The 17,720-nt window shown below is 46.7% G+C and overlaps 1 protein-coding gene across 1 annotated transcript; it reads right to left on the bottom strand.

Annotated features, from left to right (window-relative positions):
- Positions 1-297: 297 nt before the first annotated feature.
- On the bottom strand, positions 298-15,094 carry si:dkey-156n14.3 (zinc finger protein ZXDC). The gene is made up of 12 exons (XM_061687422.1): positions 13,146-15,094; positions 12,510-12,662; positions 10,707-10,785; positions 8,245-8,375; positions 5,744-5,914; positions 4,806-5,428; positions 4,274-4,352; positions 4,031-4,173; positions 3,375-3,476; positions 3,211-3,293; positions 361-495; positions 298-307 (listed from the first exon to the last, which is right to left on the bottom strand). The coding sequence occupies exons 1-12, from the start codon at positions 14,827-14,829 to the stop codon at positions 298-300; spliced, it is 3,393 nt and encodes a 1,130-aa protein (XP_061543406.1). The 5' UTR covers positions 14,830-15,094.
- Positions 15,095-17,720: the final 2,626 nt, after the last annotated feature.

Here is a 17,720-nt window from a genome sequence, read left to right as displayed (position 1 = left end):
AAGCTTGCGTTTAAACGGGTCTTCCAAATGGCCAGTGACCCGAAGCACAGTGCCAAACTGGTTACAAAGTGGCTTGGCTCAGTTACACCAGTTCTGTCAGGAGGAATCAGCCAAAATTCCTGCCAACTATTGTAAGAAGCTTATGGAAGGATATCCAAAACGTTTGATCCAAGTCCAATACATAAAAGGGCAATGACAATCAGAGGTTGGGGTCCCCGGGTTTGAGTCCAACAATCAGGAGTTCGGGTCCTCGACAATTTCGAGGACGTTCGAATATTGTAAAAAAGAGAAGTGCTTCTAACGAGTACTGGAAATGGGAAGAGCAAAAAAGCATGACCGGGGCCTCCACACATCGACCACCCTGTGACAGAGCTCAAGGGGCGTGCAATCTGGAAGAAGACCGACGACGCAACCGCCTCCTGCGACCCACGGCCCGGCCAACCGCACGGAGCGCTTCTGCGGTCCCCTCGTCTCCTCACACAACCGTAACAGTCCCTGTAAACGGAGTAAAAGGGTTCCTTTCACAGAATTTGCATTACATCTGGATCTCCCAGTGCTGTTTTTCTTTGTTTTTTTCCTGTGTGTGTTCTTTTGTTAATGTTGTTGTTTGCTTTGTTGTCGTGACAACCAAGACTACGACAACCATGACTCATAAAGATGGGAATATTGAACTACCTGAAATGTAGAATTATTATGTGCAATTGTCCGAGGATCTATTCCCCGTGCAGATGTTTGGTCTGGGAGCTAAGGTGTGGGTGGGTGGTGGTGGTGGTGGTCTGGGTGTTTGGGACCGCTTGAACACTCCACAGTAGATGCTGTAACTTGGCCTGGGGCCGAACGTGATCGAGGAGTCGCCTGAAACGTGGCACAGTTCTTCGCAGTTTCCGGAGGTTTCGAGAAGTTTATTTTCGAGAAATAAAATGCAATTAATTGATGATTGGAAAAAAAATGGAATAAACCAAGGTTTACTATATTTGGCATTAGATAAATCCAAAACAAGTGATTGACACCATTGCGGAAGTGATGGGTTCCGGCCAAAACCGCTTCCCGTCGTGACGTCAGGCAGCCTCGGACCAATCCTCGCTTCGGTCCGTTCGGAAATTCAGTCCGACGCTCCCGAGACCGCGGCAACCGGAGACAGAGCTTGCTCCACTTTCTATAACTTTTCTCGCGAAGGTGTTGGCTATTGCTAGGGATAAGTCAGTGCGTCCGCCATATTGAATGTGTCAGTTTGACTTGGATGGAGCGGCACAGACGTGAACAACACTCTCGAGTTACCGAAGGTTCCGGAATGGGGGGAGCGCGCCCGGAGTGAACTTTAGCGATGTTCACCGAAGGACTACGCGTTGTTGTCACATATTGTAAACTAGGAAATGCGGGGAGATTGAGGAAAAAATAAAATACAACAAAATATCACCTACCGATCTCTGTCAGCAAGTTCAACGAACGAATCACTCTTGAGTTCTTCAGTATACCGACCGGTCCGCTTAAGTCCCTCCCCTAAACGAATCACTCTTCAGTTCTCCAGTACATTTTTTTTTTTAACTGAACTGCGCTACATTAAAAAATAGCAGGTCGGCCAGCTACGCCAATCTAAGTCAGCGCTTGCAGATATCACGTGTACCGCAAGGGTCAATTCTGGGGCCTTAATTGTTCATTATGCACATGGACGATACGTGCAATGTTTCCAATATTTTCTACAGTATCTGGGGGTTGTGGTTTGACATAAATAAAATATCATTAAACATCCCAAAAACTAAATATATGATGTTTGTTAACATGACTACCAATCTGGAAAGAACGCCAGAGGTAACGATTGACAGGGGTAACCTAGAAAGAGTTGATGATCCATTTTTAGGAGTAATCATTGAGCATAACATGAGGAGGAAAGCTCATATGCAATAGACCAGGTCCAGACTCACGCAGAATGGGGATTTTATGTTGAACAAGACGCGTTACATTATGCTGCTCACTGCACACGCTACAAGGGCGGCACAGTGGCCACGTCTGCCTCACAGTTCTGAGGATCCGGGTTCCAATCCGGCCTCCCCTGTTTGTGGAGTTTGCACGTTCTCCCCGTGCCTGCGTGGCTTTTCTTCGGGTACTCTCCGGCTTCCTCCCACATCCGAAAAACACACGCGGTAGGTTGATTGAAGACTCTAAATTGCCCGTAGGTGTGCATGTGAGTGCGAATGGTTGTCTGTTTGTATGTGCCCTGCGATGGGCTGGCGACCAATTCTGGGTTGTACCCCGCCTCCTGCCCGATGACAGCGGGGGGGATAGGCTCCGGCACGCCCGCGGCCCGCGACCCGCGACCTGCGACCCGCGTGACGATAGAGGTCACTTGAAATGGACGTACAAATACAGGTTCATTAAAAATAAAAATGAAAAAAGATAGGCATTAAATTGAATTTGGTTCTTTAAATGTTTTGGATGTTTCGTTGGCTGGGTCTGTGGGTTTCTGAAAAATGACAACAGATATGGAAAAACGGTGCCTGTACCTTTAATGACTTTATAAGTCTGTCTTCGTCTCTGCCATTTAATAATCACCCAAGACACCTTAATACAAGTCATTCATAAATCAACATCCATAATCATTACACAATTCATTTTCAACTATGAACTTCGTGCTGCCTTCTACAAGTTCACATATTAGAAATGGAAATGGCAGAAAAGTTGTAAGGCAAGTAGAGTGTAAACAGCAAACGGCGACACGCAAAGCGACGTAGCATTTTGCGGCATTCGTGTAACCATAAATCTTAATCCATTTTCGCATTGGAACGGGCTGGGGGCGAACAAAAAAAATGATACGAGTCCATGACTTCAGTACGAAAGCTCATTTTTAATTGCCGCTTCTCACCGATATCACGATGTGACGAGCGGGGCACCTTGTACCGCTATGCCCGAATGACTTTGTTCTCTGGGCTTGAATTCGGTTCAGTATCGCAAACGACAGGACGCCCGCCTTAACACATTTCATCTCTTCTTCGGGTGCACTCTCAATGGTATCGACCAAATCCCGCCTCTCAGGCAAAGGTCAAGGGATTGAGGGTCAAGCTTTCCAACTCCGGTAGAAAGTGGATGGATCATGATATTTTTCAAGTCTCCTCAAGTCAGATTAACTGCATCTAAAATATTGGTCAAAGTTGGCTGCATTTTCTGATGTAAACAGTCTACAGTGGCATGGAAGGAAAGTGTGCCGTCACTCACTCCAGGTCTTGAAGGTTGATTGTGCTCCCTGTGAATTGGCAGTTGTCAGCGCCGCAGTTTTCCTCGGTGATTGCCATGCTTTCCTGTGGGGGGGGGGGGGGAGGTCAAAAGGTTATTAGGTTTGCGTTCTGCATCGAAGGCACTATAAATGCAAAACAACACACCTGCAAAATGTTGACGGGAAGGTCAACGGTGAGCTGAGAATGAGAAGCGGAGGGCTGCGAGCTGAGCTGAAAGGCGAGATCACCCTCACTTGCTGGGTCATCCTGAACAAAGTCAGAAACAGACCACGATGACAAGCGACCACAAGTTTGAACTTCTAACCGCCCCAAAATTCAAGGGGCGAGACGCCACGCGTTCTTTTACGAAATGCTTTCTTTCAAAAGGGAAAATCGAGCGCGCCCAACGGGCACCACCGCAAAGAGCGTTTCTTTGGAACATTTTCTGGGACGTGTGAGCACGTCCGGCGCACCAAGTCGCGGCAGTGTCGGGCATGAACTTGATTTGGTCATGCCAACTTGCTTCCCAGGAGCCAGCTGACGTGTACCCTTCTCCACCAGATTCACTTGAGCTGAGCTGGCAGGGCACGGTTTCCTGTCGACTGACGCATGACCATTTGAAGTACTGGTATTGTTTAGATGTACTACCATACATCTAAGCAATGACGAACAGGTCCAGCAGTAACTGAGCACGCCTTCTTCTGCTACGCGGCAACGTATTCCGATGCAAGCAAACCAGTTCATTGCGCGTAACCCCAAAACATTCTGTCGGTACGGTCATACACCCCGGACCCCCCCGTACTCACGTCCTGTAATCTCACCTGTAGTAGCTGAATTTGGACAAATTGAGAGCCGGTGACAGAGCTCAGGCCCCCGTAAGCAGCTGCAGCTCCATCACCGTAGCGGCCACTCGATTGAGCCGATTTGTCTCCTTTTGATTTTCTCTGACTTGATCCAGAAGCCCCTGAATTTAAAAGAAGACAGAATCAGAATTCTTGCGTAATGAAGGGGTATTTCACGGGGTACTTCAAAGAACAGCCTACGCTGGTCTGCGTTGGTGTTACCAGAGACTGAAGGGCAAATCTGCTTCTTCCTCTTGGCCAGCTGAATGGCTCTGTAGTCGGTCCTTGCAGAGCCGCCATTCTGGCACAAAAGATAATTTCGGTCACGACGGTTTCCTTTCGCAAACCAAAGCTCTTTTGGGTGACGGCAAACCGCTATATTTTTCAAGGCTAAGACCACTGGCTAGCAATCACAGGTACAGCCTACAGTGGAGCTTCAGTTCACAATAAAAAATAAATTAAAAAAAAAAAAATCAACTCACGCATGTGGCGCCATCTGAATCTCAACCCAAATCTAATAGTTTCTACCTCCAGACAGTTTTATGGACATTGATTAAATACGCACATCCCAACAAATATGACTGAGAAGAAAACCTAATAATTCCACATTTTCATATTCGAAAACTATGCAGCTCACCGAGAAATTGCTGTGTGATACTGCATTAATTTCTCTGTCTTTCCGCAAGCTTAAGATGCTGCTGTGACGAGGGAAAACAAAATGTGTGAGAGTTCCGCCCCCTCCCTGGCCACCCACCTCCGCCATCTTCGTAGGCGAGAGCAACAGTTGTGAAACAGGGGCAGCTGCCAAGGAGGCGGAGGGTTCGACGCCAAGAGCCCCGGAGGAGCCGAGCGGGTGCTGCAGTGCGGGGTCTGGAAGCGCACAGGTACCCTGCATGGAGAGAGACGCAAGCGCTCCCAAGGCCTCTGGTGTGACACTCTGCACGTCATCAAGATTGAGGGTGCCCTGAGGGGGGAGAACATCCCCCACTGTGCCACCCAAACTGTGATGGGGACTCATTTCAATACTCTGTGCCAGTATGAGAGGGTCCACGGGCCTGGCGAATGTGGCGCTGCTAGAAGTGCAAAGTGCTGTGCCAACTGGAGACGGGTCGATGGTGAGGATGCCCGAGCTGACCATGGAGAGGTCCATAGTGAAAGTTCCACTGGAGTTTGAGTTGCTCCCGCCAATAGGAACCCCAACACCAGTGCCAGCAGCAGATGTGGTGGGTCCAGGCACAGAGAAGAGTGAGCTGAGGTCCAAGTTTGTCAGCTGCTCACTCCCAGGAATACTTGGCCCGGAAACGGTTACTTGTGTGGGGCTAATTAGCTCACTGCTCGGGGTCAGGGCGGGTGTGGTCTCCATCTGGTTCAGAACATCTAGAATAGAAGAGGATTCATCTTTGTTAAAACTGCTAAAGACACGATGCGCAAGGGAAGCCTCTTGCAGTCCTGAGTAACACAGGAACACAAAATACAGGGAGAGCGAGAAAAGTGAATCAAGTCCAATTCACTCCAAAATTTTGAACTCAAGAAGCCTTTTGGATTAAACATACGCCATCTGTCATCCAAAAGGCTTCTTTGTCAACAAACAACACATTCCAATTGTCTCAAGGCAAATTTTGCAGATTACCATGAGCTGGATGACTGATAATCGACATGGACAACATTTTGAGGACAATAACGCTTACTGACCAGGGCTAAGCTGGTGTTGTTTGAGCATGTGACTCTTAAGAGCGCTGCGGGAGGAGAAGTGCTTGGAGCAGTCGGCCACGGGACACCGAGTCCTAAGTGTGCTTGCGTCCTGCTTGTGTTTCTTGGTGTGGATGTAGAGGCTGCTGCGAGCTGAAAATTTGGCATTACAACCTGAAGAACAGAAAAGACCAAAGTTGTACACACAATTTCACTATCAGCAGCGAACATTACAACACACACACACACACACACACACACACACAGACATTCAGCAGTTGTCACTCCAACATTTCTCATTCATTTTAATGGGGAAGTAAGTTTTGAGATACGACTTTTTGAGATCAGAACATGATCATGGAACAAAATAAACGCGTATCTCAAGGAACCACTTGGATGCATGTGATGGAGCCGTGCCCTGCACATTCCTGTACCACTTGCCTGAAGACGGTGTCTTCTACAAACTGGGAGTTCGTGTTGAGCCCAGCTTCAACCTGAAAAGGTCCAACCAGCTCATCTTTAATAATGCCAGCCCAAACCAGTATCCCACCTCCACTTTGCTTGGGTTCTCAGTTGAAGTGGAGCTGTGTACCCGCTGGTGATCCAGCCACGGGCTGGTCTATCAAGAGTCACTCTCATTTCATCAGTCAATAAAATATTTGAGAAATCTGTCTGCAGACTTTTCTTGGCCCACTCTAGACACCTGATCTTGTGTGTCTTGTTCAGTGGTAGCCTTGTTTCAGCTTTCCTAACCTCGGTCATGTCTCTGAACAACGAACATCTTCGAGGTATTCCATGTAGGTTGGCACTTCTGAAATATGACAGAACTTAAGATAATAGGTTCCCGGTAGCTTCACGCTTGATTCTTCTCAAATCCTTAGGCAGTTCTAATTTGCGTCTTTTTCTCCCAACATATTTCTCGCGACCCTGTCGACTATTCAAAGCAAAAGACTTGCTGATTCTGTGATCACGGCCGAAACTGACTTTTGACTTTTCAGAGTCAATTTAATCTCCGTTTTGACCAATTTTGTATTTTCACGACCATAAGGCGCACTTAAAAGTCTTACATTTTCTCCAAAATGGACGGGGCGCCTTATAATACAGCACAAATCTGTAAATGTTGTGCGGCTTCGATGAGCGCTCCGCTCGACTGACTGGGAGCGTTTCCTGCCGACACGCTGCTTATATAAATGAAAGGCGGACGTGACTGAGGACAGCGTGCGGACGTTAAAGGGGGAAGGGTGCGCGTGACAGAGGAAGCTAAAGGCACCCCCCCCCCCCCCAGTAGGTATAAAGCGCCGGTATGTGCATTGTGCTAATCAACATCGGTTTGGCTAAGGACCCCCGAAAACGGCACCTACGAAGCGCAGTTTCAACTGCAAGCTGTCAGTTACATCCCAGTTACAGTTGGGAACATGGGAATCGAGCAGCCGCGAGAGAATTCAAGATCAACGAACCCATGGTTCGCTCGCAAGTGGAGGAAGCAGGAAAACGAGCTTCGCCAAGTCAAGAAGACGAAGGAAACAAGGCGAGGTGGTAACGTGTCTGCTTGCACTGTTGTTCGAGCTTTCGTAAAAGCCGCCATCGTTGCCGAACGGCCCCCCCCTCCCCCGGCAACGAGACTGACTCCGACAATGACGAGAGGGAACCCTGGCGTGTTTGATGGAGAACTTGCCCAGCTGTTCATTTCGGATACAGAAGATGAGGATAATGCGGTGCGCCTTATGGTCGTGAAAATACGGCACGATATTTTCCAGTTTTTATTGGGCATTTCTGAATTTGAAGTTAGTTCATTCTGTGTTGTGACATAATCCCTAACATCGTTCCGTCGCTTAATACATTCAACATTTACATCCGTAAACTAATTCGGTAATTGTAGGCGTGCTTCCCAATTCATACAACCTGTATTAGCGGATCGACTCTTGTCGCCGATGTGCTTCGCGGTTCCTCTGGGACCACAACCACGGCCACGGCCCGCAGCGACTCGACGCGAAAATGCAAAGTCGAAGTCGCAGTCTCGCACACGAAATAGTTGTTAAATAAGCAATAATTGATAAATAAAAGTAGCGAGCGACATTTAGCTCATTGTAACGGAGTAAAAGTACCGTTAGTTCTTAACAGCAGAAGCGGCGGAAGTGTTTTGTTCTGGTCTCGTCAACGCCTGTGACTTATCCAAAGCAGGTCCTGAGCGCACAGGCGGAACCCCAGGCCAATGCGCTCGCATAGTAGTCCGCCGCGGAGTAAGATTCAGAAATTACATCTGCGCGTGGCTGGTGGATGCGTGGAATGGATCACGCCGCCAACGTTCAAGGAGTACGAAACAGCCTATGACGACAGCGACGGTGTTTCTATCCTCCACAATAAACGGGGTGGTACTGTAACTTATGTTAGAAACTCACAAGCACGAGTTATACAAGTTTTATTACAAACAATAATTATGTTATTTTCTAATCGAATCTGTACAATGTAGATTACGATCAAATTATAATAGTTGAAGAATCTACCTTCAGCATGGCACTGAAAGGGCTTGGTGCCGAGATGAGTGATGCTGTGACCTTTGAGGTGCTCTGCTCGGGTAAAGGATTTCCCGCAACCTTCCTCAGTGCAGATGAAGCGGCGATCATCATCATGTTTTCTGTTAAACAGGAAAAAAAAGAGGAATGCAGTGTGTGACTTGGACCACCCAAAAGATATTTTGCGCTCCAAGTACCACCAGGATGATGACCAACATGAGGTTTTATTCCTAAAAATATATTTAATATTATTGTAAGGAATGCATAAAGTATACACATACACATGCAACCCCAATTCCAATGAATTTGGGACGTTGTGTATCAACAAATAAAAACAGAATACAATGAGTTGCTGAACAAACCTATATTTAACTACAAACACAAGATATTTAATGTTCAAACTGATCAACTTTATGGTTTTTAACAAATAATCATGAACTTAGAATTTGATGGCTGCAACGCGTTCCAAAAAAGACTGAGGAAGTTGAGGAACGCTCATCAAACACCTGTTTGGAACATAACACAGGTGGACAGGCTCATTGGGAACAGGTGGGTGCCATGATTGCTTTCCTGAATTCACAAGCAAAGATGGGGCGAGGTTCACCTCTTTGTGAACAAGTGCGGGAGAAAATAGTCCAACAGTTTAAGGACAATGTTCCTCAATGTACAATTGCAAGGAATTTAGGGATTTCATCATCTCCGGTCCATAATATCATCAAAAGGTTCAGAGAATCTGGAGAAATCACTGCATGTCAGCGGCAAGGCCGAAAACCGACATTGAATGCCCGTGACCTTCGGTCCCTCGGGCGGCACTGCATCAAAAGCAGACATCAATGTGGAAAGGATATCACCGCATGGGGTCAGGAACACTTCAGAAAACCAAGGTCGGTAAATACAGTTCGGCGCTACATCCGTAAGTGCAACTCGAAACTCTACTATGCAAAGCAAAAGCCATTGATCAACAACACCCAGAAACGCCGCCGGCTTCTCTGGGCCAGAGATCATCTAAGATGGACCGACGCAAAGTGGAAAAGTGTTCTGCGGTCCGACGAGTCCACATTTCAAATTGTTTTTGGAAATTGTGGACGTCGTGTCCTCCGGCCCAAAGAGGAAAAGAATCGTCCGGACTGTTATGGACGCAAAGTTCAAAAGCCGGCATCTGTGATGGTATGGGACTGTGTTAGTGCCAATGGCATGGGTCACTTACACCTCTGTGAAGGCACCATTCATGCTGAAAGGTACATACAGGTTGTGGAGAAACATACGCTGCCATCCGAGCAACGTCTTTTTCACGGACGCCCCTGCTTATTTCAGAAAGACAATGCCAAACCACATTCTGCACGTGTTACAACAGCGTGGCTTCGTCGTAAAAGAGTGCAGTACTAGACTGGCCTGCCTGCAGTCCAGACCTGTCTCCCTTTGAAAATGTGTGGCGCATTATGAAGCGTAAAATACGACAACGGAGACCTGTTGAACTGGCTAAAGCTGTACATCGAGCAAGAATGGGAAAGAATTCCACCTCCAAAGCTTCAACAATGAGTGTCCTCAGTTCCCAAACGTTTATTGAGTGTTGTTCAAAGAAAAGGTGATGAAACAGAGTGGGAAACAGGACCCTGTCCCATCTTCTTTGGGACGTGTTGCAGCCATAAAATTCTAAGTTTGTGATTATTTGCTAAAAACAATCAAGTTGATCAGTTTGAACATGAAATATCTTGTCTTTGTCGTGTATTCAATGAAATAGAGGTCAAACATGATTTGCAAATCATTGTATTCTGTTTTTATTTATGTTTAACACAATGTCCCAACTTCATTGCAATTGGGGTTGTATATATATGCAAACAATGCATGTGACTAGTTTCTCCATACAGGAAGCTGACATTGCAAAGAAAGGCTTTTGTACAAAGTATTAATTATCAGTTCACCCGCTACACTAGTGAGGATAGGCAGTTAAGAATATATTTTTTCTCCCCCCCCCCCCATATATTACCTTGGGTCGAAATGTCCACGGCACTACAAGGGGACGGAACCATGTTGAAGTGAGTAAAGGAGTTTCATGTCGTGGTTTGTGGGTGTTTTTTTTTTTCTTGTGGCGTCTATCGGCAATTATTATGAACCATTTTTTGGGGGCAAAGCCAATTACTGTTGGATTTTCGCTATTTGCGGCAGGGCTCGACCCCGAACATTATTCACAGGTGCAAAACATGCACTCTAATTGCTCGTAGTTTGTTTCTACAGCTGAAAAGACCGATGTGAAAATATCCTGAGAACAACCTTCTCTTCCAATCATCAAGAAGCATAGAATCATTGCGTCAACCATGTCCCAAAATGAATTATGACGCCAATTTTAGCCATGCAGAGCCAGCAATCTTCCTTTAATGTGGCACACATTTCTAATGACCGGTATGCGCACCTCTGGGCATAACTCTTGATACTCAAAGTGAAAGCGTACTTACCGTTTGTGACGGAGCAATTTTGACATGCTTGTGAAGGACCAGCCGCACCCTTCGGAGTCACAAACAAATGGCCTCTCACCTGGAAAGGCAAAAACGGGATGTCCATAAAATGAGGCTGGCATTTGAAAAGTTAACAGCAATTATCCAGGTTAATTTGGCATAGTATCTGAGTTTTACAGTTCATAAAGTTAAGAAATACTACTAAACAAATCCCAAACCCATCCATCCATCCATCGATGGACAGATGGGTGCACTGTTGAATATTTTTAGAACTGATGAATCCACCGATTATCGCTTCGATTCATCTCCCACAAATGGATATTGCATTATTAAACAACAAATACCAAGACAAAATACGCACGTGAAGGGCAGTTATTTTTCGTCCACTTATGGTTGCCATCCACAACGTTCTACAGTGTATTTATTATCTGTGACTTTGAAAGTGCGTGGCCTTAAAACGCTGTCGTTGGCTGTTGTGAGCTCAGGTTAGCCGGTCTGCGCGTTGAGTCCCTGGGGGTCGTTGGGGTCATTGCAGCTCGTGTATGAACGTGCTTACGATGCATTTATTTTGTTACCATTTGTTCAATAGCGCGCTTCGACGTGCACCGGCAGCTGTGTCTATCCTTGACCACTTGTGTGGGGGGCATTTCAAAACTAGCTGGCGATGGTAGGTTATATTAAATCCGCTCACGACAATTACGTTACCTTGCGTCAGCCTGTTCTGCATTGCAGCAGACACATTGCTCTTTGGTCATCTCCTTTTTCAAGTTAAAGTGATCCCAAACATTGGACAGTCTCCGTCTTTTACGCACCGTTTCCCCCAGGCTCGGTGCCACCGCGCCGACCTATTTCTACAGAGTCTGCAGTAACAAATGGCGCAATCAGTTGCGCTTTTTACTTTCTCGGGAGCTACAGTATACTGAGGGCTAATTTACAGCGGGGGGGGGGAAACCAAAAACAAATAACAAATAGGTGATGCCGGGAACACATTTTGTACATGCTATGTGAAATAAAGCACAACAGAATGTAGGATTGGGGAAACAAATGAAAAGAAGTCTACTAAGTCGACGACAAAATTAGGTCGATGCAAAATTTCTGCCTCAACGTTCCATGTTTTCCCACACGGACACATCTTGCAGACGACGCACGCACTGTTGGAAGAATGCGATCACCATTTGAAATGAAAAAAGGGCGCAAATAAAGTCCTACGGAATGGACGGCTATTTGAACGCATATGGTGGAACAAGACAGACAGCTAATACAACATTACACACGATATATTCTTCATCCTTGACAAAAAGTAACTCGTACTTTTAGATTATATTTTACAATTGAAGCTATGCGAGTCTCAGGATGCACGTCATGGAAACAATGAGTCCCAGCAATTTGGCACGGATTACAGATGCAGTGATCCTCCACTATAACGCGGTATCCGCTTCGCTGTCCCGCTATATCGCAGATTTTTATGATAGCTGTTCCGCTATTTTTTTTTTAAACTGTTTGAACAATATTTTTGTTATCCATGGCTCTCTCGCTCAATATATTATCCGTTTAGTTTTTTAATAATGCTCTATTTACCCCAAAATGATCACAACAAACGATAATCTCGATGTTTCTTATGCCAATTGATATAGCGGTATTAGAGCGTAATAATGCAAGTAAGTCATTTTTAAGAACAATTAACTCGCAGAATATATTGAACATTGGCATTGTAATGTAAATTACAAATGAAAGCCCATCAGCTATCGGCTTCTGCGCCGAGCCAATCGGCAGTGTTTTAACTCTGACTGAGAATCAGCTTACCGGTGTGACTTCGCAAATGGATCTTGAGGCGACAGGCCTTGTCATACATCTTGGCGCATCCCGGGTAGGTGCAGGTGAAATGGCCCGTTTCTCGGAAGTGGGTGCGGTTGTGCGAGTAGAGGGCACTGAAGGTGATGAACGTTTTCTCACAGCCTTGAAACCAAAACAACGAGCAAATCATACAAGTCCCTTGACAAATGACACGGAGCGAATGATGCTATGAATGACGTAGAGCACGCTTTCCCAAACTCGGGGGGGGGGCGGGGTTCGGCAAGTTGGTGGAGACCTCCAACAACACCCGTTCAGGATGAGGACCTTTTCTCGGCGGCGAAGCATAAAACGCATTCGTCAGCCGTCGAGCGGTTGTCATAGTGAAAGTCAACTTCTGGAACGTCACAGCAAAACCAAGGGGACAGTTTCCCCTCATCCCCGTGCAACACTCAACGAGAAAAACCGACGAGCACGAAGACCAGTAGGCCTACTTGGATGGGCTCTATCGAAGAGTGTCGCCCCCCCGGAAAATTTCACCCTATTCAATTTGGGTAAGTCCAACAACAATCGCATCTCTGAAGAAGCCGGCGCAGTACAAACTGACAGAACTCCATAGCGTACCGTTCGGCGGCGCAAACGTGTTACCTGGGAACTCGCACTTGTGGGGCCTCTGCGGCTCAAAGTGGACTCTTTGGTGATTGCCCAGTCGCGTTGCGCTGCGGAACCTCTCATTGCAGATCTCGCAAACGAACGTGTCGTCTTGCTCGTGGACTTTGGTATGAGCCTTGAGGTTGTACACTGTGGTGAAGCATCGGCCGCAGCCCGCAAAATGACAAGTGTGCGGCCGTTGCTTGTTGTGGGACTGAAGGTGGCGCTTCAGTTTGTAGGACGTGGCAAAGGCCCAGCCGCAGCCTTCCACTGTGCATCGGTAGGGGCGCGGGTCTTCGGCGTGGTTCAGGAGGTGAACCTTCAGCTTTTGCCGCGTGTCAAACGCGCAGGAGCAGCCCGCTTTCGGGCAAGCAAAAGAAAGCGCTATCACCTTGTTGGCCCGGAAGAGCGGTCCGCATTTAGAGCGTTTGTTTGCTATCGTAGGTTGCGGCGGCGACGAGGCGAGCAAATCCCCCCGTGTTATTTGGCCTGCCTCCTTCTTGAGCATGGCACAGGAGTGAGGGAGGGAGGTACCCGGGGTGGGCAAAGATGCGTTGTCCATTGGGGGCTGCTCAGAGTCCCGTACGGACGCCCCTGGCCGGACCTCTTCCTGGTGACTGGAAACGATCTTCCCGATTGCTTTCGTGCAGCCGCCGTCGTAGTTGAGAAGAACGATGTCTCGGTTATCTTTGACTCCCAAATGCTCCTTTAAAGTGAGCAGATCGTCGTCTTTGCGAACACACCCGTCCGATGGGGCCGCCAGAGTCAGTGTGCCGTTCTCTATGGTCACGATTATGGTTTGATTGTTTATCATAATGGTCCCAGAAAAGCTTTGGTTCGCGTCCGTGGCCGAGGAAAGACCGCCGGGGTCGGCGGCGGCGTCATCGAATGCGGCAGATTCCAGAATCAACTGCGAGGCCTCCATAGTTTCCGCAATGTCGGAATGTGTCGGGAGGAGCTCGTCGTGGCGTGCCTGGAACGAAAGCTCGCGCAACGCCTCCCCGTCGCCGTTTTCGGTACATATCTGGCCGCATAGCTTCTCGCCGTATTTGTTGGTCAAAACAACATCTTCGACGGTGCGGTAGCAGTCGCGCTGTTCGCTACAGACCTTGCCGGCGAAATCCGGCGGATCCGGGCGGCCGAGGTGAGCGTTAGCGGCGTTTCCGACCTCCATGGGCTCACGGGACGTTTTCACTTTGGCCGAGGAGCCCACTCGATCCCAATTTCGGTCGTCCTCAAATACATTGAAGACTACAAGCAGCTCCTGAGCGTTGCCGTCGCCCTCCCGCGATGGAAGTCGATCTGGCCCGTCCCCGCGCGGGTGCCGTGAACCTGGCAACGGTGACAACGTCGGCCGAGGCGTCGGTTCCTCTTCCCCTTCGGCTGGAATCGGCGCCATTTGCAATTTCGAATCCGGGCTCCGACCGCAACGAACAAAGCTCGACGTGCTCAAGATGTCGCGCTTCTCGTCGTCTCGCCCGGCGCTCACGTTACGAAGCGTCCCGTTGCGTCGCTCGTCTTTGTCCGCCTCGCTCCCGTTTTGCGGACACGTCCCCGGTGTGCTGTTCTCGTCCCCCAATTGGAGGTCCGCTTTCTTTCCCTCGGAAGAGAGCCGACATGCTGACAAGGCGCCATGTTGCGAGTGAGCGTTTCGGGCAGCTGGCAGCCCCTGCATTTCCATCTTGGTATCCCTGTAGCGCCGACCGCACAAGAGACCCGCCCAAGCGAGACGAAGGCGACCCTCGCGTTTGGCGCAGGCCCGCCGGCGCCGCCGGAACGTCCAGGTGGCCACCGCGATACGATATGTCGGGACGATTTGCTCGAGAACGCTCGAGTTTCGTTGGGAAAGTCAAACCATATGCTCCTGATGCGACCCTTCGAATGATTGCCCATGATCCCGTCACAAGCTCGTATTTATTTCTAAGGGGACAACTCCAAAGTAATATTTCGCAAACCTTGAAAGCAAAATGTCCAAAATTACGTTTCATGATTTGCTCAATTCCTCTGAAGATGCGAATTGCTTTTTGGAATATAGAGGATTCAGCTCCTGTGGCGTAAGATGCCTTTTCGATTCAATGAGTAATTAGCATCCTTTCTGCACTTGTATCTGTATTCCTGTTGGACGGGCAACACCTTTGCACCATTTTTTTTTTTTTTTATGAAGCTACTCATCTCTTTATTGTGATGCACTTTTGTGTATTTCAGTGGGGCCACCACCATTGAGTCTGTCAATAAGGATTGCCTTCCATTTTAAATCATCAATAACATTTTGAAAATAGGACGAAGCGCAGACATTTACCCATATATCTGTATGTTGACTGAAGTGGAACAACATTTTTCTCGGGAAAAACTTAATACAAAAGAGCAAATGATAAACACTATTTTATGGACAGATGAAACAAAAATAGAGCTTTGTAACGATGCACACGAACAGTATGTTTACAGATGGCGCAATAAAGCCTTTCAGGAAAAGGACACCCTGCTAACAGTCAACCGTGGTGGAGGATCCATCATGCTGTGGGGGCTGCTTTGTTAAATCTGGTACTGGGAGGCCTCGTCGGTACCACAGGTGTCATGTCATAAGGAAATTATCAAGAGATTTCAGAGCAAAATGTCGAATGTTCAAGAGCTCGAAAATAAACATTTTTCTTTGTTAAATTACTTGGGACCTCCAATTAAAAGATCCTGATGATATAAGTTTGGTACATTTCCATTTATTTCTGAAGATATTATACAGGTTATGCAAAAAAAAAAAAAAAAAAATCAAGGCGTGCCAATAATAGTGAGCACAACTGTAAGTGAAAGGTGTTAAGTATTGGATGAAAAACATTTTGTCCAGCGGTGAGGTGAGAAGGACTCTACTAATGTAATAATACCCAAATAATGCAAAAAGTAACACCATGGTCTTTGTTAACAAGGAGATGGTGGCAAAAAGAAACATGAATTTTCCTGCTAAATATTTATCGGTGTAAAGAAAATAAAAGTAGTCAGGTTTGCAGTGCTGGTAGGCACATAAAAATGAGTACAATAGCAACCTTCTCATTTGAATGTAAAAGCTCATATTCAAAAATGGTGTCATTTTTAAGATGATTTCTGTTGTACCGTTATTGCTCAAGGAAATAACACCCAAAGACTGTGCTAAAACGTGAACTGCAATAGCCGCCAGTCCCTCAAGATCCTGGAACTGAAAGCTAAACATGAATATGTACAATCCCAATTTCAATGAAGTTGGGACGTTGTGTTAAACAGAAATAAAAAGAGAATACAATGATTTGCAAATCATGTTCAACCTATATTTCATTGAATACACGACAAAGACAAGATATTTCATGTTCAAACTGATCAACTTTATTGTTTTTAGCAAATAATCATGAACTTAGAATTTTATGGCAGCAACACGTTCCAAAATAGCTGGGACAGGTCGCAAAAAAGACTGAGAAAGTTGAGGAACGCTCATCAAACACGTGTTTGGAACATCCCGCAGGTGAACAGGCTAACTGGAAACAGGTGGGCTCAGGAACACTTCAGAAAACCAAGGTCAGTAAATACAGTTTGGCGCTACACCCGTAAGTACAAATTGAAAGTCTACCATGCAAAGCAAAAGCCATTGATCCAACAACACCCAGAAACGCCGCCGGCTTCTCTGGGCCCAAGCTCATCTTAAGATGGACTGATGCAAAGTGGAAAAGTGTTCTGTGGTCCGACGAGTCCACATTTCAAATTGTTTTTGAAAATTGTGGATGTCGTGTCCTCCGGGCCTAAGAGGAAAAGAAACATCCGGACTGTTATGGACGCAAAGTTCAAAAGCCAACATCTGTGATGGTATAGGGCTGTGTTAGGGCCAATGGCATGGGTAACTTACACCTCTGTGAAGGCACCATGAATGCTGAAGGGTACATACAGGTTTTAGAGAAACATATGCTGCCATCCAAGCAACGTCCTTTTCATGGACGCCCCTATTTCAGCAAGACAATGGCAAACCACATTCTGCACGTGTTACAACAGTGTGGCTTCGTCGTAAAAGAGTGCAGTACTAGACTGGCCTGCCTGTAGTCCAGACCTGTCTCCCTTTGAAAATGTGTGGCGCATTATGAAGCGTAAAATACGACAACGGAGACCTGTTGAACGGCAGAAGCTGTACATCGAGTAAGGATGGGAAGGAATTCCACCGACAAAGCTTCAACAATGAGTGTCCTCAGTTCCCAAACGTTTATCGAATGTTGTTCAAAGAAAAGGTGATGTAACACAGTGGGAAACATGACCCTGTCCCAGCTGTTTTGGAACGTGTTGCAGCCATAAAATTCTAAGTTCATGATTATATGCTAAAAACAATCAAGTTCATCAGTTTGAACATTAAATCTCTTGTCTTTGTCGTGTATTCAATTAAATATAGGTCGAACATGATTTGCAAATCATTGTATTCCGTTTTTATTTATGTTTAACACAACGTCCCAACTTCATTGGAATTGGGGTTGTAGAAAAAAACAGCAAATAAATTGGGGTCTTATGGGCATTAATGGAGATGAACAAAAATGCACAAAAAAGATCCTGAGCCATAAAAAACTAGTGGAT

Source organism: Phycodurus eques, chromosome 10 (assembly GCF_024500275.1).
Source record: "Phycodurus eques isolate BA_2022a chromosome 10, UOR_Pequ_1.1, whole genome shotgun sequence".
Taxonomy (NCBI): Eukaryota; Metazoa; Chordata; class Actinopteri; order Syngnathiformes; family Syngnathidae; genus Phycodurus; species Phycodurus eques.
This window is presented reverse-complemented; position numbering and strand designations above follow the sequence as displayed.

Coding starts and splice junctions, on each gene's coding strand:
- si:dkey-156n14.3 (XM_061687422.1), bottom strand. CDS start 14,829: ATGGAAATGCAGGGGCTGCCAGCTGCCCGAAACGCTCACTCGCAACAT. Junction 5,429..5,743: donor ACAACACCAGCTTAGCCCTG/GTCAGTAAGCGT, acceptor CTTCTATTCTAG/ATGTTCTGAACCAGATGGAG. Junction 3,477..4,030: donor TCCAAATTCAGCTACTACAG/GTGAGATTACAG, acceptor GACTTTGTTCAG/GATGACCCAGCAAGTGAGGG.